Consider the following 22,005-nt stretch of genomic DNA (forward strand, 5'->3'; position numbering starts at 1 on the left):
GCCCCAAACCCACCTGAGGGCGCTGGATTGAACGCGAATGGGGTGGGTGCTGCAGACGGAGCTGCGAGTGAGAGAGAGAACGTATGCAGAAGATAAACATCAGATCAATATCACGAGTATAGTTGCTTACGTGTGGTCAACGGATCAATTCAAGTAGAAAGAATTGAATCAAATTCAGACCTGATGAAGAGGCAGCAGAGGGCGCTGCAGCTCCAAAACTGAAGGAGGGAGCAGCGGCAGGAGGAGCAGCATTGGCAGGAGCTCCAAAGATGAAGGGCTGAGCGGGAGCCGGGGCCGGAGTCGAGTTCAGAGGAGCAGCAGTGGCGGCAGGCGGCTGGCTGTCTTGACTCTGGCCAAAGAGGAAGGCTTTCGCTGGAGTAGCGTCGCTGGAGGCGGCAGCCGGCTGACCGAACATGAAAGTGCTGGGAGCAGCAGACGGAGCAGGAGCAGGAGTGGAGGAGCTGCTGCTAGTGGTGGTGGTGGTGGTGCTGCCGCCAAAGAGACTGGGAGTTGGGGTGGAGGAGGACGTTGTGGTGGAGCTAGTGGAGTTGGCCGGGTTGGTGCCTGCCATGAAACAAAATGCTGGTTTTGGAGCAGCAGAATCTGTTGAGGAGGAGGAGATGTTTGTCGTGAGTCACAACACTGTGGCAAAGCTGTTACACTGAAAATAAGTTACTCTGCCATGCATATCACAAATGTGCTTGATTTTAACAGTTGTTCTAATTGGTTTTTTATTCTTTTGGGGCTTGTGAATAAAAAACAAGCATACTTATTTAAAATAAACTTAAATTAAACTTTGATTCAGTGGGCTTTGCTTTTGCTTACGATCGTCTATACTGACAAGTTTGAAATTTTTGAAGAATTTACTGACAAACAACAAAATTTAGCCGTGATACATCAGGTAGAAACGATCCCTACACAGTGACACTTCTCTTACTAGAGATATAAACTGCTGTTGCATCTGTGTAGTGATCAGAAAGTTACTTAGCTGAGCATAACCAGAAGCAGGAAGCTTCATCCGACAACAAGCAACTCTAAAGCTTATTAGCACATTTTATCCTTGTAATCTGTTGAAAAACGCTCGTCTAAGGATTACATTGTTGTTGTTTTTTTTTTTTTTGGGGTGGGGGTGGGGTAATAGACCCAAAATACCTGCAGCATTTTGTCCAAAGGTGAAGGCGGGTTTCGGAGCGTCTGAAGTGACGGCTTCACTCTTATCTGCTGGCTTCCCGAAGGTGAAAGCCGGTGGAGGTTGCTCTGTTGGAACGCTGGGCTTGTTGAAAGAAAAGCCGCCTTTAGTTGCGACCGCGGGATCAGCCTCCTTACCAGCCGCACCAAAAAGAAAGTTAGATGGCGCGGCGGAGTCCTTCTTGTCCTCCGGTTTTCCGAAGGTAAACGTGGGAGCGGCCGGCTCCTTGTTTGCCTGTAATGATCCAAAAGCAGCGCTGCCTTGTGATGCGTTGGTCGCGGAACTCGCCTCGCCCAACCTCCCAAACACAGACCCGGCTGTGGTCGTCGTGTTGCCGTTTGTCGACGTGGTGTCATTTGATGACGCTTCACTGTTAGCCTTTTCTTGAGCGGGTGGATCGGAAGTGAAATTTACAGAGGAGGAACACGTTGTGGTAGTGTCTGAGGGTTTCTCTTCAGGTTTTGACAGTCCAAACGTGAAGCCACCTTTAGAAGAGTTACTTTCTGTGCTAGAAGATCCAGTTCCAAACATTATACCACCAGTGGCTCCAAACTTAAACCCTGAACCCGCCGCCGGCTGGTCTGACTTTTTGTCATCGCTGGGGGCAGCTCCAAATTTAAAGCCCTCAGATGAGCTGCCAAACTTGAACCCTGATGAGGCCGCATTGTCTTTAGTAGTCTCTGGTGTGGAGCTTCCAAACGGGACCCCAAATTTGAATCCACCTGTAGAAGAGGTTGCCTCTGTGAGTGAACCCCCAAACTTTAAACCACCGGATGCAGCTCCTGAAGTGCCGTCTGACGTGCCAAACTTGAAGCCCCCAGAAGTAGAGGTAGAAGAGCCCAGCGTAGTCCCATCAGCTGGTGTTCCAAAAGAAGGAGCAAAGGCTGCAGAGAAACAAGAAAAAAAAAAAAATAAATCAAGAAGGAAGCAGGATATGCATTAAGGAAAAAGAAAAAGTTACTAAAATGAGTCTTTCAACTTGTTTAATATAAAAAATACAAAAACAGAAAAAGCAGATGGCCTTTGTTACCCTTGGGCTCCACACTAGCACCGGGCTTGGCTGATTGACAGGCGACACACTGCATGTCTGCAGCCTTGTTCTGCACCAGACAGACGTCACACTCCCAGGCCCCGTCCGGCTTTTTAAACTTGTCTCCCAGTCCAAACACTGGAGCACTGCTGGCTGATGAAGTGGCGTCTACTGAAGCACCTGTAAGATGGACAAGGAAGGCATGGTGCTTACAAAACAGTCATTGATTTTTTTTCTATGAAACTGAAAATCAGAAATTTCCTGTGGTCATGGACTCATTACCTGGTTTGGGACTCGTGCAGGCCACACACTTGGTGTCCTCGGCCTTGTTCTGTACCATACATGTATCGCACTCCCACGCGCCCTCGGGTTTTTTGAATTTGTCTCCAAATCCAACGAACCCTGTCGAAGCAGGCTCTGCAGGGGTCGACACAGTCTTAACAGCTGAGAAGGCAGAGGGCAGGGTCAGGGACGGTTTGAGTCCCGTCCCAGGTTTTGCCGTTTCACAGGCCACACACTTTATTGCATCGGGTTTATTGCGAACAAGACACGTATCGCAGTCCCAAGTTCCTGTAGGTTTGGAAAACATCGCGCCAAAACCTGTGGTGGTGGTGGTGGTTGTTGTAGTAGTGGTGTTCGTGCTGCTGCTCTCCTGGCCAAAAGAAGGCGCAGGAGATTGTTTACTGTCTGTGGACTTGGATGAAGCGTTGGGCTGTGGAGCCGCACAGCAAACACACTTTGTGTCTGACAGCTTGTTCTGAACCAAGCAGACGTCGCAGGTCCAGTCTGTTGAGGCTTTGAAAAACCCAGCAAACCCTGTTGAAGAAGCGGTGGTGGTGGAGGTGGAGGCCGCCGATTGTGCCGGCTTTGGTTGGGGTGTGGCTTCGGGGCTCGGGGACACTTGAGCGACGGGTGAGGCAAAGCCTGGAGAAAACGGGTACAGAAATAAAACACTGATATTCCAGATTCAGTCTCGTAAAACCATGCAACCATAAAGAAGTTAAACTCTCACCTGGTGCTTTGAGGAGGTCGAGCACGCTGCCCTGTTTCAAGGCCTTGGCTGGTTTGAAAGGTCCTTCGAAATCTTCTGTGCTTTTGGTGGTTGTCAACTTCACTGTAGAGAGAAAACAAAAGAAAAACCCAGGATCAAAACTGAGGTCCAGTTCTCTTTGTCACTGAGATACAACAGGAAGCTCATTGAACCATCTCACCTGCTGCTGCACCGGGGGCAGCCAGCTTCCCATTTGACATGGAGGGGCCTACCTTTGCTACAGGTGCACTGAAAATAAATCCATCCTGCAAGAAAAGAAAATCATCATAATCTTGGTAACTGGGACATTAGTGATGTGCTTCCAAAAAGAACCAACGTTCTACTCACAGAAGGAGAAAAGGAAGGTGGGCTAGCAGCAGTGGCTTTGACAATAGGAGAGGAGAATGTAAATGGTACAGAGGGGGGTGTAGAAGCCTTTGGTGGATCCTGAAAGGAGAAACACAATTAGCACAGTCTTGTTTACGGCAGTACACGTAGCACCACTAGAATAGAGCGTGGCGGTTTGGAAACAGACCTTGTTGGTGAGCGCTTCCTTGGCGGGAGGTGTGGCTGTGATCTTCGAGGTGGGGCAGATGGAAGGGGAGGTGGTGGGAGGTGGAAGTGGAGATGAGAAGCTGAATTTGGGCAGGGCCGACATGCCGATGGGAAGTGAGATCGTTGGGAGGTCTGGTGCCTCGGCAACCTGGAGCCACAACAAGTAACATTTCTATGAAACGCCTTTCATGAGAACATTTTATATCAAAGTGCAGTTACAGAAAGGTTCCTGTTTTTATTTACATTTCACATCTGGGCCTGAAACTTTTGGGAAATTCGCTTTTAAACAATACTCCGCTGAGGTATACTTCAAGTAAAACTCTCACCTCATCATCATCTTGGCGTTTGGAGGAGGGCCGTGTGGTGGTCCTTTCTCTCTTCATCTTGCCGCCCCCAGAGGCGGCGCTGCTGGCTGCAGGGGTGCTGGACAGTGGATAGACAGGCCCGCTGGAACCCATTGTGCTGCAGGACCCATGGAAAATCAATCAATCAATATTGCAATCACACAATGACGCAACAGACAATAAAAACAGTGTGACAAAAAAATGTAATAAATCAATACACACTAAAGAGCTTCTCTTGGTAAAACCATCTTTCATATCTTATGTTGGATACGAGACATTTCTGCCGATTCAGAACAACCTTGATCTTCCATTAACGCCCATCGACTCAATTAGCAAATAAAATCAATGAATTAATGGTCTCTAAAGTTGTCTCATCTCCAGTGACTCATACTTGAATGTGATGAGTCGCTGTGTCTCACCTTAGAGATTGACCTGGGGTTGCTTCGGGTAGTTGGGGTGATTGTCTTGTGGGCTAAAAAAACCAAACAAATTAATCATAAAAACAGGACACTCGTCTCCATTTACACAGGCGGATTGATATTATGAAGTAAAATAATGTCGATGTGAGATACGTACGGTCTCCCTCACTGCTCTTTCTACAGCTCGGCTCACCCCTCCGGGGGTCAAAGTGGGCCTGAACGACACCGAGCGATTTCCTGACACTGGTGTCACAACAGGAACCACGAGTTTCTGCACAGGTGGAAGGCTCAGCTCCATCTGAATTTTAAAAAGTAGTTAAGGTTAAAACACAACCACAGCAGGATGTGTGATAAGGCGGTAAATCTCAAAGGAAGAGCAAAGCATGTAGACAGTTCTTCAATCAGATTACTACAGTATTTCTTTCAAGCATGGAACTGAGATAAGGAATGCCTTTTTCACACAGGGCACATTCAGGCTAGTTGATAGAAACATATATTCCTCTCAAGTCAATTTGTTGATTTTTTGGGGGTCCAAAGGCCAGAGCAATCACTACAAGGCTGGCATGTCGGATTGCTTTGCTGATTTTCAAGGGTTTTGTGGTTGTGGACCTGTGTGGGTCAATGCAGCATTGTTTACTCCCTCACCAAGCAGCTGTCACAGCTGGGAAGGGCCAACAGTAATTACTGAAAAAAAACAAGTCCAATTCAGAGCTGCCACATTTTCAACAATGAACTACATTTAAAACACTTTCCTAAACTGTACTATACTGTAATGCACTTTGTGCAACAACTGTTTGTAAAAGTGCTATACAAGTAAAGTTATCATTACTATCATTATAAACCAAATACAGCACGAGAGGGCGTGTATGATTACACACACGCGTGAAAAAAAGACACACACACACACACACAGTGGGGAACAGCTGAGGAGAATGTTGTTCATGCAAGAGGCCAACATGCAGTGCTTTAGGAAATGACAGGAAGACAAACCGCAGCAAATGCAGTTGATGTTGAACAATGATGTATTTCTTCACATTGCTAAGCACGTCGAGCAGAAACACAAGTGGAGTGCAGTTGCTGATCTACATACTTAAGCTTTCAGGTCATACGAGGACATTGTGAAATTAGAAACAAGACCAAACATGTAGAGCTATGAGAACAATTCTGCTTTTGATGGATCCGACATGAAGGAATATAATCCCAGAAAACTGAAAAGCTTTACTTACCCTTTTCTTTTTTGACTGATGATGTGGAACATCCAGATTGATGCCATCCATTGCCTGTAAAGACTGTTGCAGAGATTCAATGTGTTACGGTTAGGGCGAATCGACTGATAAGAGAAATGCACACACACTGATGTTGAACAATAAGATAGACTTACTGGTGACAGGATGGGTGAAGAGCCTGCTGGGATTCTTTTGGCGTCCTGGTGAATCAAGACAAATCAAAACGCAGCTGTTCAAGACAAACTTTATTTCCTGCAGCGGCTGTGACAATACTTTTTTTTTTCTTATATGTTTTGCCCTGCCTTTAGGATAAAGTTCTTTACTTTGAACTGATCCCCTTTATAGGGCAGATTTTCTATATGTCACATGACTGAAACCCAAACCGCTAACACTGATTGAGAGTGGAGGGCAGACTGGACAAAGCTGCTGTGACATGACGACACAAAGTTTATACCGACACGCTCAACAGCAGCAAATCAAAATAGCATTATAACAAGAGATAAAGCTAAGAAGTAGCAGAGAAAGAAATAGTGGGTGAACTCACAGCTAGTGGACTAGACATGCGCTCCAATGACTGCAGGATGCGTCTGGCGGTGGCGCTGGTCACCCCACACGGCTGAGCGCCTGCAGGTTTGGCCTTGATCTGTCTCCTCACCGGGGCCTAAACATCAGATGAGCTGCTTTAGTTTGCTTCCACATAAACTGATTACATACCCATTTCAGTTACACGGATGCTCCGAGTGACGGTCAAGACAATTCGTGCAGAAGCCAACAGAGTGGCTGGTTCACATCAACTTTCCAAAACTGTTTAGCTCTTCGCTAAGAGATTTCTACTTGTTGTATGTGTGTGTTCGTGTGACCTGGTACGGTGTTCCAGGACGAGTGCGGGAGGTTCTGACTGACGACGCTCCGCCGTATGTCGTCTTCCCGGGGTAGTTGGGTGAATCTCCCAGCTGGCTGGAGTTCAGCACTGTGCTGTTTAGTGATGACTGAAAAAGAGAAGATTACATAGATACATCAGGGGGAAGCATTTATAGCGAATCGCTCATTATTGATATTTCCAGTGTATAGAAAACTAAACCTGCTGCACTGGATTTAAGATCCAGCAAGCTACAAAGATCTCCAAAAGAGGTTTCCAAGCTAAATAACATTGACGCTTCTTTGCCCATAAATGGTTCAAAGCACACTTGTGTAAGGTAAGCCCTGCAACCTATCCAATAAAATATATATTTACATTCCCACGTCGTATGGTTTTACATGGGAAAGTATTTATTGTGACGCCAGAGTAGTTACACACACACACACACACACACACACACACACACACACACACACACACACACACACACACACACACACACACACACACACACACACACACACACACACACACACACACACACACACACACACACACACACACACACACACACACACACACACACACACACACACACACACACACACACACACACACGCAGAGTGTCACATGTACCGTTTTGTTTCTCTGCTTCCATTGTTAAAATATGAGTCACAACAAAAGAAGTTGGTTTGTTTAACCAACTTTTGTTGGCTGGAACTGAAAGTAAGCAGTCACCATCACTCAAGTGAAACAAACAAAACGGGGAAACAACCAGCTTTTGAGAGGAGTGAAAAAAAACTGACATTTTACATTATAAATGCAATAAATACAGCACTGTAAGGTAATAAGTTCATTTATTGAGAACTTTTACCTTCAGGTAATTGTCCATTGCACATCATATTTGTGGCATGGTTGATTATAGAGCAGTCTGGATTGCTAAATTGGAATTTTACATTTAATTAGGTCACTTAGAACCAGAGTCTGAGCTGAAAAAGGTTTAAAAACATCCAATTCTGCATCACAGATCTAATGTTCACAGACCAATTCAGCATATTGAAGGACATACATATACTCACATTGGATGAGGTTCTAAAGACTGACAGGTTGAATGCAGGTTTTTTCAGACTGGACTGTGAAGGCTGAGGACCAGAGTGCGTCCGGTCCGTCTCCGGAGACCAAAGCTGAGGAAGTGATGATGTTTTGGAGGTGGGAACATCTAAGAAAAATAATGAGACCACCTCAGATGAAAATATATGTACATCAATCCAGTTCAGAAATCTGTATAGTGTTTGATGAGGTGAAGTATAAAACATTTCGCAGCAGTTCAAGTCATTTCTGCAGCTTAACCACCAAAACAAGTCTTAATGCAAAAAATAAATAAACATTTTCAGCCAAATCCCTGCATATAATCTTTGTTTACAATAACTGGTGCAATTACAGTCCATTTATAACAACATAATACTGTTAAGTGAACAAGGTTGCAGGTTCTCAGCCCAACAAATCCTGTGCAGATAACTTCCACTTTCTGCTGAGGCTGCACGAAGCAGTGGGCGTAGTGTTTAAAAAAAACCCTGCAGACTGTTTGTTTTCATGACACATGGCTGACCTCCCATGGATTCGTTGACAACATTTTATTCTACCTTTTTAACTTTTCTTTTTGGAAGTAACTGGATGTCTAAATGACAAAGAAAGCTTGTGCAATAGATTTTGGCTTTCTCAGCTGAGGGCAAAATCCCCCAAAAAAGCAAAAGAATTTTAAAGCTTCTATACTGAAACAAAACAGAAAAATAATAATAAAATGGCCTTCTCGGATGGTAATCTTTACGCCCTGCCACTAAGGCAGGCACAAGAATAACAAAAGGCATAATTTGTCAATCAGCCTTGTGCATGCAAATTTATGTAAATTATGCAGAATGAGTTTGAGGAAAAGTGAGCCGTTGGGCTTCGAGCCTAAATTAATAACTTCAACAATGTGATGTTACACATCGAGCTATCTGCAACACACCTGGAAACATGCCCCGGTTTGGCGAGAATGTTTTTATTTCACTCGTAGTTTGGCAACGCCATCCTTACCTTTGTCAGATGCACGGGAAGAGAATCCACTGGTGGTGGAGATGTTGTCATCTTCATGCACTGAAAGGTTGTCCTTGATTTCTTTGACCAAGGAGTAGCCTGTGGATAAAGGTCCCGGGGCTGAGGAGGTGGAGGGCTGTGAGAACATGCTGCTGGAGCCCCCAAAGGCTGTGGAGAAAGTGTCCAGCGGTGTGAAATGGAGATGAGAACGACTGAGAGGAGGCCTGGAGAGCATGTTTTCCTGAAAGTTCAGGGTTGCCCGGCTTGTTGAAGGTTCTGTGCAGAAGGGAAAACACGCATGAGTTCATGCCAACAAACTGGAACGAAAATAACAGTTTGAGTTGATTGTCACCGACTGATTCCTTACCTGTGTTACTCGTGCTGGGCTCTGGCTCGGGGGAGTCTCGTCCATCGAGTGTAGGAGGCCCCTCCTCGCTGCCATTGGGAGGAGGAGGCTGGCAGTTCTGCTCTGTCCTCTGTACGGACGCTCCTTCTTCTGGAGCATCTCCGTTATTAAAGTATTTCTGCAGCCAGGAAGGAACGATGCTTTTCACCGTGTCTGTCACTCGACTTATGAGGCCTGTCTGCTGCTGTTAAATACGCAAGGGGAGAAAAAACAACAACACATAAAAATGGTTGATAAAATAAATGAGCGAGAATTTTATAACACAAAAGCACCATCGAGTCAAGAATTTACATGTTGCTTTCTCATGAGAAAAAACCCCCATACAATTGGCACTGGATAAAAACCTGATGCATGTTAAATGAAGAAAGCATTTTTTATCTGTGGTACATGAGCTTCAAGTTATTTTGACAATCATATAAACCCAAACATGGGGAAAAGAAAAAGCAATGAACGCTGAGGTTGTTTTGTTAATTGGCTGTGCAGCCCCACTGGAAATTAGAGGCCGTCTGTCTTCCCCAATCCACAAAAAACAAAAAACACAGAGTTTGACAGAAACTGGGTCAGTCACTGTGTGTGCGGCAAGGAAAACCTGAGCAAGAGACTCTGATCTGCACCGTACCAATGTTAAATATTCCAATCAATAAGGCCGAGTCTGATCTCCTACAAAACGCACATAAAGTTTTTTCCATTTAGAGGATTTCAAGATCTAAATACCTCTCCGCTGAAAGATCTAAAAACGCAACTCAGAAATGTAGAAAAGCACATTGGGGGGCACAGACTTAATATCCTCTACAAAAAGGGCCTATTATGAGTTCATGTCATTCATAAACGAATCCTAATTAAAATGGATGTAAGATCCATTGAACACACATGAAGTGTTTCTATACATGATAAAATGTGACTCAAAATCTATGATGCAAATGCAAATAGCAGTTAAGGAAAAGATGTATTGAAGAGCAGAAAATAAAGCAGCTCTCATGCTGCCTCCAGCTGAAATAAAACAGTAGCAAGACAAGAAAGGCTGAATGACGACGCGAGTTGGCAAGTGCATCTTTTCATGTTGCCGCTCTTGTGTGCCTCGTAGTAGCTTTCAGCACCCGATAACAGACATGCACTACTTGTCTATACCTTATCTATGAAGCCCAGATGTGGGCCACACTGTACTTTACCCACGGTGCAAATACACACGGCTTTAGCCGATCAACAAGTGTAATAACCAAAATAATGCTGGTTTTATCAGCACAGAGGAGGAAAAAAAAAAAAAAGGATTCAAGTTTCAGTTTGAGCCATGAGACAAAAGCAGCTGCAAATTTGCACTAACAAGTGGCAACTCAAGTGTAAACCAGTAACTTTGACAGAATATGGCAGCGCTTAGCGCAAAGCATTGAGCATTTCCTCTCACACACTATGGCTATGTTCACACTGCAGGTCTTGATGCTCTAGTCTGATCTTTTTGCGTGATCATTCACATTACATTTTAAACGTGACCTCCATCAGGTTGCCGCGTGAACGTGATCGGACCAGACGCTTTCGGGGCCCCAGAGGGTAGCGCAGAAGACAGCATGAAGTCACGTCGAACACACCGTTTAAAAAAGTCAATATGGATGGCACACTGGTCAGCACCAGGGTTGCCAGGTGTGACTCACTGTTTCAAGCCCAAAGAACGGAAAACCCACACACCACAATGAAATTTTTCCCAAATCTCAAACTGTGTAGAAATCACGTTAAAACCATTAAACTAGTATATGTGTATTGAAGAATATCTGAATTGGTACCACATATGATCAAGACCTGGGTCTGGTGTGGAAAAAAAATTCAACATTCACACGGCCACAAAACAGGTGGGATATGGGTCACTTGTTAGAAAATTGAGAATCAGAATTGGGTCGCATTTCCCTGCAGTGTGAACGTGCCCAATGAGAACAAGTAAACTTAAAACACACGAGGGAGAACATGTAACCTTAGACTTAGCTGAAACCACTTAACCAGGACAACTGTTACATCCATTTTGAGCGAGAAGGTAAATACAAGCAAGATCGACACCGATACAAGGCGCATCACTATTGTTGTGAGGTGAATACAGCCAGCAATAGTGCAAATATTACGTGTCTCGTCAAGCTCCTTCTTCTTTTTAGCAACAAATGCTGTGCAAGTCGAGCCAAGCTGAAGAAAAGCCTAAACCTAGCTTTTCAACAACAGCAATCTAGATTTGGATGATTGATACTTTTGGGTAAGTGGACGTCAACTATGTTTTAAAAGAAGCTGAAAGATTACCTACTTCTGAGTCGCTGCATGTGCATTAACAGATTATACCCTCTGTGAAATCATTTAATCCATGTTTGCATTTAGCTTCACTGAAAAGGAAAGAATCTAACTGAATCAGTTTGTCGGTGGAAATAAATGAATCCCTCCATTTTACTCATGTGAGGAACCCTGAACAAATACCCTTTTCACCCAGTCAGTGTCTAATAATCAAACATTGTCTGCTCCTGGGGTAGAATAGAGACAAGGACTTTAACATCAAAAGGAGCCCAACAGGTGAAGACAGAGACTTTGTGAGAAAGATTAGCGCAGCAAACGCATGTCAACCCAAAGTAAATGACTACAATAAGCCCCCCTGCATGCAGCTCTTTGGCTGTTCCTGTCTGGTGACAATAACGAATAGCGTGCAAGTTAATGTATGAAGTGCTTTATTTTTTCTCAGTGCAAGCAGTTCATGCTTGTGGGTGTGCTTTCATTCATCTTCACTGTGTTGAATGATTACAACTCCAATTATTATCAGAGAAGGCATGACTGATGCAAAGCGGGAACAGCTTATCTAAACTATTTTACTCAATAGCCACATTGAGCAGATTTCATTGTTCACTCTCAGCTAAACACAATGACAGGCCATGCAACAGATCACATTTGGATCTCATTCAAGATATATTGACACAACTTTGTTTGCGATGTTGTTCAAGCACACTGGTTTACTTGAAGTGCTCAAACTGCTTAATATATGAAGGCAGTCTAAAAGTGTCATACAAGTTGCAATCCCCCATAAACCCACAAATGTACGACAATTACAATCAATTCTAAAGGTGTCTGAGCAGGTAAACTAAAGCCATGTGGCACATTTTGAAGAATATTTCCCGTGACAGCTTTTCATGCATAAAAATATAGAAATGTTTAACAAAAATGTTAACATCTGTCGGGTCAGTAGAATTAATATAAATCCTCAAAAACATTACCAGAGAAGGACACTAATGTAGATTTGGCCAATGAGACATATCTGTGAAAAGATTTTAAAATCACAAATAGTTTCCCACTTTTATACAGAACAAGACAACCACATTAATAGTAAAAAAAAAGCAGGATCTCAGATTGACCAGACTACAACCTAGAATTTCTGCAGACAGCAGAGGAAGGGCCTAATAAGTCACCGTGTTGGTATTTATGCAGCTTCAAATTGTTGTGCTCCTCTGTATGAGATGCAACAATTGATTTACACAGACGTGAATAATTGGTGTCTGTCAAAAGCAGTTATTAACTTGCTCTAGTTGGCTAAAGCACATCAAACACGCAGCAATACAATAAAATGTAACAAGCATCAGGCGACTGTACATCATTTATTTGTTGACGAGGAAGATAGTCGACATCGTTTTGAGCGTCTGCTTTGATGCCGTCAAAAAACTTTACTCCGGGTTGACGAATAATTAACATTTCACTTGTCATTCAGCAATCGAAAAACGAGTTGTGTGCCGTAAATTCGGGACATTTCGAAGCTCCCGGCGCCGATGTCCAGGCGGCGAGTGGCCACCATGTGAGAGAGCACACATGGCCAACGCTTCCTGCGCAATTCAGCTGGCTGAGATTTGGCTAATGCTAGCAGATGTCTGTTAGATGGGCACCAAAGACGAGCAACACCGCATCAAAAAATGCCCCCTGGGCGGGGAGACAGTCGGGTACAAAGGTGGCCATTTGTAAAGCAGCGCCAAGTGACCATGTCACTTCCACCTGCAGACGTGCGAAGCCGTTAAAACTTAAAAAGCCAAAGACAACAATGCGCTGCTAGCCAGCGATAGCCACTTAGCTCACATGAGCTAATGGGCTAAACACTAAGAATCCTACTTCCTGCTAACTTTGCTGACAGCGAACGATTTGAAAACCGACTCGCGGTTGGTTGTCTCAATCCGCCGCGGCTAAACGACATGAACAAATTAGAATGGAGAAGGCGCAACAAAACACAGCGGCATGATTTGACCTGTCAATACCGCCTGATTGTGCTAACATCACTAGCATTTCTTGAACATGCTAGCAGCGCGTGGAGGCCACGAGCAGGCCGTGAAATGTCTCCCAACAAAACAAAAAACACAAGCTGAGAGGCGGTAGCGCCACGATCACTCCAGTGGTCTCGTTTCAGGCGTTTGACGTGAACGCCGACATGGGATTTACCTGCTTGCTCTTGGCGTAAGGTTTCGAGGCGATGTGATATCTCCTGCTTCTGATTTTCCCTCCACCCGCGGCCGACATGGCTCTTCCGTCTGAGTGTCTCGGTGCTCGGCGCCGGATAGCTGTCACCCAGCGCAGCGGCCGCGCGCAAGGAACTATGGGAAATGTAGTAAGCAGCGATAACAAAGGACGCGGGCGAGCCGCAGGCAGCAGCACGGAGGCCACTCTATTAGTATGTATTACACTACGTTTTGTCTTTGACAAACCTCAGTTCAATCTGATGATCATTAATGATCTTATAGCCTCTCTCTCAATATTAAATAAGTGTTTCTCTCCAAATATAAGACAAGAATCAAGAAAGGTTTAATATCTGCCATAACCGGGTTCCTTTGTTAAATCATCAATACTACTGCGAGCGTCAAAATTTCAAACAATCACTCTTATTTGCTCCTTTTGTTACAAACAAATCTCATCAAGCTGGTAAAATTGAGCCTGTTTCTGTGTGCATGTCAGGAAATACATAACAACTGCACAAACAAAGGAATTTATTACATATGCTATTTATGTGAATAAAAACAAAAATAAATTGTCATTAAAATACTGCATGAGTGTTGCATTTTGAACATTAAAAACTGGGATCTGGAATCGCTGAGGTGGGTTATTGTTGAAGAATGTTTATTTGTAATAACACACCACAGCTGGACATGACACTTTGAAACATGGTAAGAAAAATTAGATATAGCCTATGTGGACATGTCATAGAAAATGCAGAAAGCAACTTTATCGACGAGAATCATTACAGACGGGATTATTGGCTGCTATTGACAGTCAGCAGAGAGCTGTTGAGTTGAATGTCAAAGTATTTTCTTTCTTACACGATGCAATGCGTCCAATTGTAACACCCCACCCATAAATAAACACACACACATCTCAACATTTTCACATAATTCTTATTTGACATTTTATTTAGAAGAAAAACACCAAAACATTTATTAATGTGTTGCACATAAATTTAAAATGTCAGTTTTTGCAAAATGACAAACACAGCAGAAATGTTATCAGACATACATTGTCAAATAATTACAAAAAAAGAATTATTGCCCTTATAAAAATGTCTCATAAAGCTTAAAAATTCATTATAATAGTGTAACATTCAAATACACAACCAACAAAGAAGTCCAGTGCAAAATGTCTCAGTACCTTTAGCAAATGTTAGGAAGTGTGTGGTTTGTGCAGGCCTGAGTAGACTTATATACTATACATACTGATATGTAGACATACTTATTTACCTGAGAGTAAAACCTATTTTGCTGATAAATAATCAATGCTGGGCTTTATCCGGGTGCTAATGCTGCTTGTACAGTCATTTCTCACTCAAGATCCAGTGAAAAATGTAGATGTTCATTAAATCAGCGTGGCATTGAGGGATTCTTTGAAACCACTGATGCAAATTTACATACTGGATTAACAACACACCGAATTTCTCTCTTTAAGGTCACATTATCATTCATTTATCCGTTTCCCACAAGGTGTACACTCGTATCTTTCGTGCTGTTTATTGTGTCTTTGCTCCATGGCCATTCACAAATCTGTTTCTTGCTGAGACTCTCCTCCGTTTTGTAGTTTGTAGACTTGTCCTCTGAGCTAGGACACAAGGCAACATAAAACATAATGACGTTAAACATTTAGGATGGAGTTTAGAGAGGAGTTGTCGCCCGCCGCCTGTTATGAGACTGACCTGCAATGCCATCTGGGACGAAACTACATGAGTCAACAACACTGCTGTCGAGACAGTCCTCACTCTGCACACAAATGCTCTGTAAAACAGAAGAAAGCGCAGAGTCAAACTTAAAATGTAGAATAGATACCCAACTTTGAGAACGGCATCAATAATTAGCTGTTTACTGCTGTTTCTCAAATGTCTTCAGGTTACAAACGGCGGTTTTGGCAAAACAAAGCAATATAACTCTGTTGTCAAGCATTAATTATGAACAACTCGATGTATATCATGATTTGACATCCTGTTGGAGACGGTGGTTAGCACTCTCACACCAGAGTTTAAATAGCTTCGTTTGATTACAGAATTGTGGGGTTTGCATGTTCTCCCTGTGTGAGAATGTTTTTTTTCCTGGTGCTCCGGTCTATTCCCACTATCTGAACACAAGCACTAAATGTGTGTGTGAGACTGTGGAGTCTTGTCTGGGATGTAACCTGCTTTCAACCGAAGTTCTGAATATGTTTGAATGGGTATGATATTGTCATTGTGCTTATTGGGGAACTTCTGGCTTACTTAAAAATATTGTAAACATGATCAGCAGTATCTACACTTTTCTTACATCATTAAAATGTATGGGTATTATAAAGATGCATTGAGGCAAGTTTTAGCAACAACACTGCAGAAATAAATATCTCATGTTCCCCTTCAGGACATTTTGTAAAGCAGCAACTCACCTTCATCTTACTTTGTTCATACCACACCATCCCATATAAACAGAAGAGTGTGATGAGCGCCTGGAGTTGAAGAAAAGAGAGAAAATCTAGAGCAGTATTTTTTTCTAATACAGTCACTAAATGCCATAAAGAATACAAATGTTATTCCTACAGAGAATAAGAATACATTTGTCCAATTTATCAGGAGACATTGGCAGAAGCAATAACAATAGTTAGGATTAAAGTGTTTTTGTTTGTTACTATCATCATGACCGCCATTCACACCCAAATAATAATAAAGTATTTTCTACTTCTACCAAACATGTGCGCGCACTCACACACACACACACACACACACACACACACACACACACACACACACACACACACACACACACACACACACACACACACACACACACACACACACACACACTTTCTTACCAGACAGAGCAGCCACAGGAGAACATAGCGAACTTGAGTCTTGGAAAACAAGTCGTGTCCAAATTTCACACAAACAAGAGCTTCCAAGAAAGCGATGGCACTTCAAGGAAGAAAAATAAAACCGTTAGAGAAAAAGCATCTGATTTCCTTTCACAGGCTGCAGCGTTTTTACAATGGCGCCCTCTCTTGGCCAAATATTTGCATTGCAATTGACCTTCTATTGGGCTGCATGGCACTTGTGGCATTTCAGATCAAAAGCATGGTTCTCTACCTAAATGTTCAACACTACGTCAAACCCACGATCCATATCTGCCCACCACACAGCAGACGGAAACTCCTTTGAGTTTTAAATGTAACACTGCAGGGAGGAAAGCGCAGACAAGAGAGTAGTCTAAATGTTAAGTATGGCGATGGAGAGTGCTCGTCTCGTTGCTATAGCAACTGGAGCACACTGGGGACATCGGTAGCTGAGATCATAACTAGATAATGTCATGAATTTCAATTGACTGAAAACTACATTCAGATTTTCCCAAAAATCCCAATGAAATCGCTCTAGATTTGTAAGAATATAGAACCGTTAAACTAAAGTGGATTAAAAAGAGCATGTCACCGGTCGAATGTGTCATGCTGGTTGAGCTGGTGTCATAAGAGGAAAGTCTCATGCTACTGTTAAGCCGATAGTGCTTAAAGACTGCCATGTGTGATTTTTTTTTTGGTCTGCCATAACAACACAATGAATTGATAAGAAAGAATCAAAGAACAATTTTGAATACTATTGATTCAAGGAACAATCCTCAAGTTTGCATTGTGATGTTTGATTATAACTAAGCGCAAACAACCACTGTTGACACAATCTTATCAGTATATGACAATAAAAGCAAACCTGCCAGGATCTGGATAAAGTTCAATGTAAGTTTGTTCACCAAACTATTCTCATTACTGCTGAAATTAGAATAATAATTTTTTTTTAATCAAAAACAGACTAAATCTACCACAAACAATGCCACTGAAAAAAAAAGAAAACCTGAGTAGTTTATGATAGCAGATACAATGTGACCTTTATAATTGCGATAAATTGCTTAATCTACCATTCATGAAGCCTTTTCTTGGAGAAGCAAAACAAATCGACATGTACTTACCCAAACACCCAGCACTGTGTGCCAACTCTTTTACACTGAGTATCTGTCAAGTATGCAAAATACTGTCTGAAAGTAGTTCAACAAGACAGGAACACAAGGGTACATCAGTTGTTAAAAATAGATAAGCAAGATATAATCACAACAAAGCATTAGGAAAAAAAAAGAAAAAAAAACACAATTTGCATCTTCCAAATTTATTTCCCCTTAAGTGGAAATGTAATATTTTATGTACTGTTAAACATGCTTTTATTGTCTGAAATTTACTATTGCTTGTTGGTTGGGTGCGATGCAGTAACGAGGCGTGAACGTACCGCACAGTGGGTGCTGTGATGACTCCAACCAGGAGGATGCGACACCAGCTCAGAGGGTGAGACGCCTGGAAGATGAAAATGTGCTTGAGGAAGAATGTGTTTAACTCCGTCAACTGTGAACAAAACACAAGGCAAGATAGAATTCAGCTGAAATGTTCCCATGAATATGTTTTTAGGGTTATTAATTTCTCAAACAAGCTTATGTTTTGATTCTGGGAGGAAGCCTGGGTATCTACAGAAAGCCAAACCCTCTTGGAAACTATCCAAACTCATTAGCATTCTCGCTGCCCAACCACCAGTGACTGTGTAATACAAGAATATCTGAATCCCAGGTCGGAGTTCACGCCACCTGCCAGAGGATCATGAAGAGATAGATGCCTGTCAGCCTCTGGAAGGAGGACTTTGGATCAAACCAGCGCACAAAGGTCCAGCTGGCAGGAGTGAACTGCAGCACAGCTCTCTTTATCTTCCCTGTGGTGGAGTGGATCTCTCTGGGCAGACAGAGTAGTGCAATATTTCAAATTTGATCAAAACACACACACTCCAACTTTAGACTTTCCAAACAGAAAGAGTCATCACTCAGGTTTGCAGTAGATAAATCCGTAAATTTAGAATCCTAATGAAGGACTTTTAAATAATTTCATAACCCAAGTTATTAGTAAATAGTCAGTAAATTATTGAATTTACTGACTATTTGGAAAATTTTGTAATAGAGTTTATACAGTATTACCATTACAAGTAGTGTTATTGATTAATAACGTTCACCAAGGAGTATCAGAAACAGTTGAAGCTATTCAGCATTGAACATTTCTGTTAATAGAATCAAAGTAAAAAATAAAACAAACAGGAGAGCACTGACTTGATGCTGGCCCAGCGGTATGTCCGCATCTCCAAAAACCGACAAACGGTCATTCCCAACCAAATTCCTCCTCCATTACACAACAGAATGTCCAGGATCACCTGATCCCACCAGCACTCAGCAAAGTTGGGCAGAAGATGCATGAAGAACAGCTGTGAGGAGAGTAGAGATCATTTTGCTCAATATTTTGAAGCAATTCCTGATACATATAAGGACCAGTAAACTATAACATTTATGTTCTTTTGAAGGGTTCAACATTTTGTTTTGTTATGACCACAGAAGATTCTGTAAAAGTGAAACTGGTTTGAGGTTAAATCCATTTAATCTTTCCAAAACCAACAGAAATCAAGAGTGAGGTAGTGTAAAAATGAATTTATCTCATGTAAAGTGTCTATACTGCCACACAAACACTATTAAGTAATGGAAAATACTTTCAATGGCCTTAGGGACAAAAAATAAGGAGAGAAAAGCTTTATGTCCTACATACTGACATAAATATGCACATTACTTACATAACAAATTAAAATGTGTTTGATCGAGCTTAGACTATCTACCTCTGTGAGTTCCCAGGTGATGCTTATGGTCCAGCACAGACCGTAGCTGCGGATCAGCAGAGCCTTCATAGCCCACCCTGCAAAGTGGCCAAACGCGAAAATATCGAAGTGGCTCAGGATGCGCTCCCATGTTATCGTCGTACAGTTAACGGCGTATTCCTGTTATAGTAATAACAAAAGAAACAAACAGTCCTTTAAACACTATCATAAGATCATTTCAATCTATCTATCGATCTATGAATTCTCTTCTTCTTCTTCTCTTCTGACATGTCAGATGAACGTACCCCAACACTGGACAGTTAACAGTCACAAAACATCCTCACCATGATGTCTGCTTCTCGTTTGGCGTGGCGCAGATTTGGGTCCAGCCAGTACATGAGAGTCTTCACTTGGTCCCAGTTGAGGAAGATGAGAAGGACGAGAAACAAGAAGTACAGAACACTGAGACCTGAAAACCGGAGAAGAGAAGCCGAGTTGGGAAAAAGACAGAAAGGCGTCATGATAGACGTGCAGCTACATTACTCTGAAAACTCACCAAACACCATTCTCCATATTGCCGGGTGCGGCCTGGTGAAAGGTCCTGAGACAGAACGCATCACAACTTAAGTCATTTTTCAAAGTGCACTTTATAAGAGAAACATATACAACTCCAGTTTTGTGTATCGTTCATATATTATCTTATGCTGTTATATTGTGTATACATTATTCTGTTTTGTGCACATATTCTTTTCCTGTTCTTTACCACTGCACTGGAAATTCCACCGAAGCAGGACTAACTGAGAAATATCCTGATAAACTTAAGTAATCCGGAGAATTTTGACATAAGTCATAGCCGTCCAATAGTCAATCATAGATATTATGATTGGGTTTTTCTTCATTAGTGTTCTACAGTACTTGTGTTGGCTTTAATGAGCCACTTCTGAATGTTGTCCGATTCGGGGTGATCACAACTGTGTGTGTAATATTTGTATTGGCGAGCACGAGTGTGTGTTTGCACATGACGTTTTCTGTTTTGATGTGTACAAAATGAATTGTTTGTTTTTATTAGCTACCTAATATAGTGTGAACATAATTTACTGATATTTTCAATTGTCAATGTAATGCGTCACAATTTCCTGAAAACATAATAGGAAGCTGAAATCTACATGAGAAATGAGAGATTATCTACGTATAATCTTGCAGAAAAACAATAAAATTAAGAGAAATAGGAGATATTATTGTGAACGAACAAATGATTTAGGCAAGCTTCAAAACATCCAACAGAGAAACTCATTGTAAAAGAAATGCAATAACAGAAATACATTATCTAATAATGTTAAAAAGAAGGTTGATTAGAAACGACCAGCTTTGTTGAACTCAAATATGCAAAGTAGGAGATCAGACACAAAGCGTTTGCTCAGTATAGAAAGTAAATATAGGTTACATAATAAAATAAAATCCACAATATAATATAATATGATGACAGACTGGTAACAGCAAACATTGTAAAATGAGCAAAGATGGACAATGAAGAGTAAACTGCAATTAAACATTTAGTGTTGATGAAACTAAGTACTGAATAACAATTTCTTTGAATGGCCATTCTCTGTTCTCTCACAGTTTCCAGTAAAGACTTAATGTATTTCTGAGTTTCATAAAGCAACCTACTCTGGCTGCACCGATTTGGGGCGGCTGCGGCTGAATTGGTGGAGTGGTTGTCTTTCATTTGTAAGGTTGCAGGTTTGATTCCCTGTCTACATGCCAATGTACCCTTGAGCAAGACTCTGAACCCCAAATTACTCCCATTGAATGGAGAGTGCTCCATGCACTGCAGCCACATGCATTGAAGAATTTCCCTCTGGGATTAATAGTGTTTCTATTCTATTCTAAAGTTGAGATATTGACAAGTTGTATGGGCTGAAGAGAGGCCATAACATACATCATTATATACGTGAGACAAACAGGTATCTCTAGAAAATGATATCTCGGTCATCAAGAGATAAGAAGAAATGCTTAGCTGAATAAATGTGTCAAAACACTGTGGTGTTTTTATCGTTGTGAGAACGATGCTTCAGGTTGATTTAAGAAATGTGTCACCACTGAGGCTGTATATGAGGCTGGCTTGTCCATCTAACGTGATTCAACTGGCCTCAATATGAATAGAACAATGTTATTCACTACAAATATATTTGATTGTTTCACTGCCACTCTGGAAGTGAGCAAAGCGCCTTTTTAATGCTGGTGTCAGTGTGTTTAGATAGTTTACCATTCGGAAAGGCCAGGACACTGATGACTAAAAAGAAGAAGACGACCACCAGTAATCCCACACGCAGGTTGCTGTCTGATTTTGCATCATCCCTGTTCCAACAACAGAGAACAGGTTATTATTTTTGTTAAATAAACTATGAATGAGCAGAAACCCAGCACATTTCAGTCGTGTTGCTTACCTGGTGAAGGCAAAGTACATGAGGTTGAGGACAGTCACAGACAGCAGGGTGATGGTGTGCGGCTTATAGAAGAAGTCCAGACAGATGTCATCCACTTGTTGCTCGTTTATCATTCTGAAATGCATCTTATAGCTGGCGTCTTCCTTCCGCGGTACTCGAGTATGTGCAGCGGCAGCCATGTCTAAGCGAGCTGCTCCAACTTCTACAGATAAACAAAACTAAAAGTTGAGAAACAGGTAGACAAGATGCTGTTGAGATCCACTCAGGAATCCTGAAG

The 22,005-nt window shown here is 42.2% G+C and overlaps 2 protein-coding genes across 2 annotated transcripts in view; both read right to left on the reverse strand.

Moving 5' to 3' along the window:
• The window catches only part of nup153 (nucleoporin 153), a 16,069-nt gene extending 2,407 nt beyond the window's left edge, over nucleotides 1-13,662 (reverse strand). The window contains exons 1-20 of the mRNA XM_080484252.1: nucleotides 13,569-13,662; nucleotides 9,096-9,318; nucleotides 8,729-9,004; nucleotides 7,732-7,871; nucleotides 6,654-6,782; nucleotides 6,338-6,454; nucleotides 5,949-5,993; nucleotides 5,794-5,856; nucleotides 4,725-4,865; nucleotides 4,568-4,620; nucleotides 4,131-4,266; nucleotides 3,785-3,952; nucleotides 3,598-3,696; nucleotides 3,431-3,515; nucleotides 3,232-3,333; nucleotides 2,502-3,143; nucleotides 2,220-2,399; nucleotides 1,153-2,073; nucleotides 181-603; nucleotides 1-61 (exon numbers count right to left, since the gene is read on the reverse strand). The exon at nucleotides 1-61 is cut by the window's left edge and continues 158 nt beyond it. Of these exons, the coding sequence (XP_080340378.1) occupies nucleotides 1-61; nucleotides 181-603; nucleotides 1,153-2,073; nucleotides 2,220-2,399; nucleotides 2,502-3,143; nucleotides 3,232-3,333; nucleotides 3,431-3,515; nucleotides 3,598-3,696; nucleotides 3,785-3,952; nucleotides 4,131-4,266; nucleotides 4,568-4,620; nucleotides 4,725-4,865; nucleotides 5,794-5,856; nucleotides 5,949-5,993; nucleotides 6,338-6,454; nucleotides 6,654-6,782; nucleotides 7,732-7,871; nucleotides 8,729-9,004; nucleotides 9,096-9,318; nucleotides 13,569-13,646 (4,082 nt within the window). The 5' untranslated portion in view covers nucleotides 13,647-13,662. The remainder of the gene's footprint in view (nucleotides 62-180; nucleotides 604-1,152; nucleotides 2,074-2,219; nucleotides 2,400-2,501; nucleotides 3,144-3,231; nucleotides 3,334-3,430; nucleotides 3,516-3,597; nucleotides 3,697-3,784; nucleotides 3,953-4,130; nucleotides 4,267-4,567; nucleotides 4,621-4,724; nucleotides 4,866-5,793; nucleotides 5,857-5,948; nucleotides 5,994-6,337; nucleotides 6,455-6,653; nucleotides 6,783-7,731; nucleotides 7,872-8,728; nucleotides 9,005-9,095; nucleotides 9,319-13,568) is intronic.
• A 558-nt stretch (nucleotides 13,663-14,220) lies between these two features.
• On the reverse strand, nucleotides 14,221-21,999 carry ptdss1b (phosphatidylserine synthase 1b). Its single transcript, XM_080484544.1, has 13 exons — nucleotides 21,729-21,999; nucleotides 21,548-21,639; nucleotides 19,838-19,882; nucleotides 19,626-19,750; nucleotides 19,303-19,461; nucleotides 18,749-18,900; nucleotides 18,239-18,380; nucleotides 17,890-18,002; nucleotides 17,579-17,644; nucleotides 16,440-16,539; nucleotides 16,017-16,076; nucleotides 15,304-15,382; nucleotides 14,221-15,209 (listed from the first exon to the last, which is right to left on the reverse strand). The coding sequence occupies exons 1-13, from the start codon at nucleotides 21,905-21,907 to the stop codon at nucleotides 15,121-15,123; spliced, it is 1,401 nt and encodes a 466-aa protein (XP_080340670.1). The 5' UTR covers nucleotides 21,908-21,999; the 3' UTR covers nucleotides 14,221-15,120.
• Nucleotides 22,000-22,005: the final 6 nt, after the last annotated feature.

This window comes from Lipophrys pholis (genome assembly GCF_963383615.2).
Source record: "Lipophrys pholis genome assembly, chromosome: 17".
In the NCBI taxonomy this organism is placed as follows: domain Eukaryota; kingdom Metazoa; phylum Chordata; class Actinopteri; order Blenniiformes; family Blenniidae; genus Lipophrys; species Lipophrys pholis.

What these genes read in the sequence shown, in the direction of transcription:
- ptdss1b (XM_080484544.1), bottom strand. Translation starts at nt 21,907, where the DNA reads ATGGCTGCCGCTGCACATACTCGAGTACCGCGGAAGGAAGACGCCAGC. An exon ending in ATGTACTTTGCCTTCACCAG is followed by an intron (nt 21,640 to 21,728) that starts GTAAGCAACACG and finishes TTGTTGGAACAG; the next exon opens with GGATGATGCAAAATCAGACA. An exon ending in TCTTCATGATCCTCTGGCAG is followed by an intron (nt 18,003 to 18,238) that starts GTGGCGTGAACT and finishes TTTTGTTCACAG; the next exon opens with TTGACGGAGTTAAACACATT.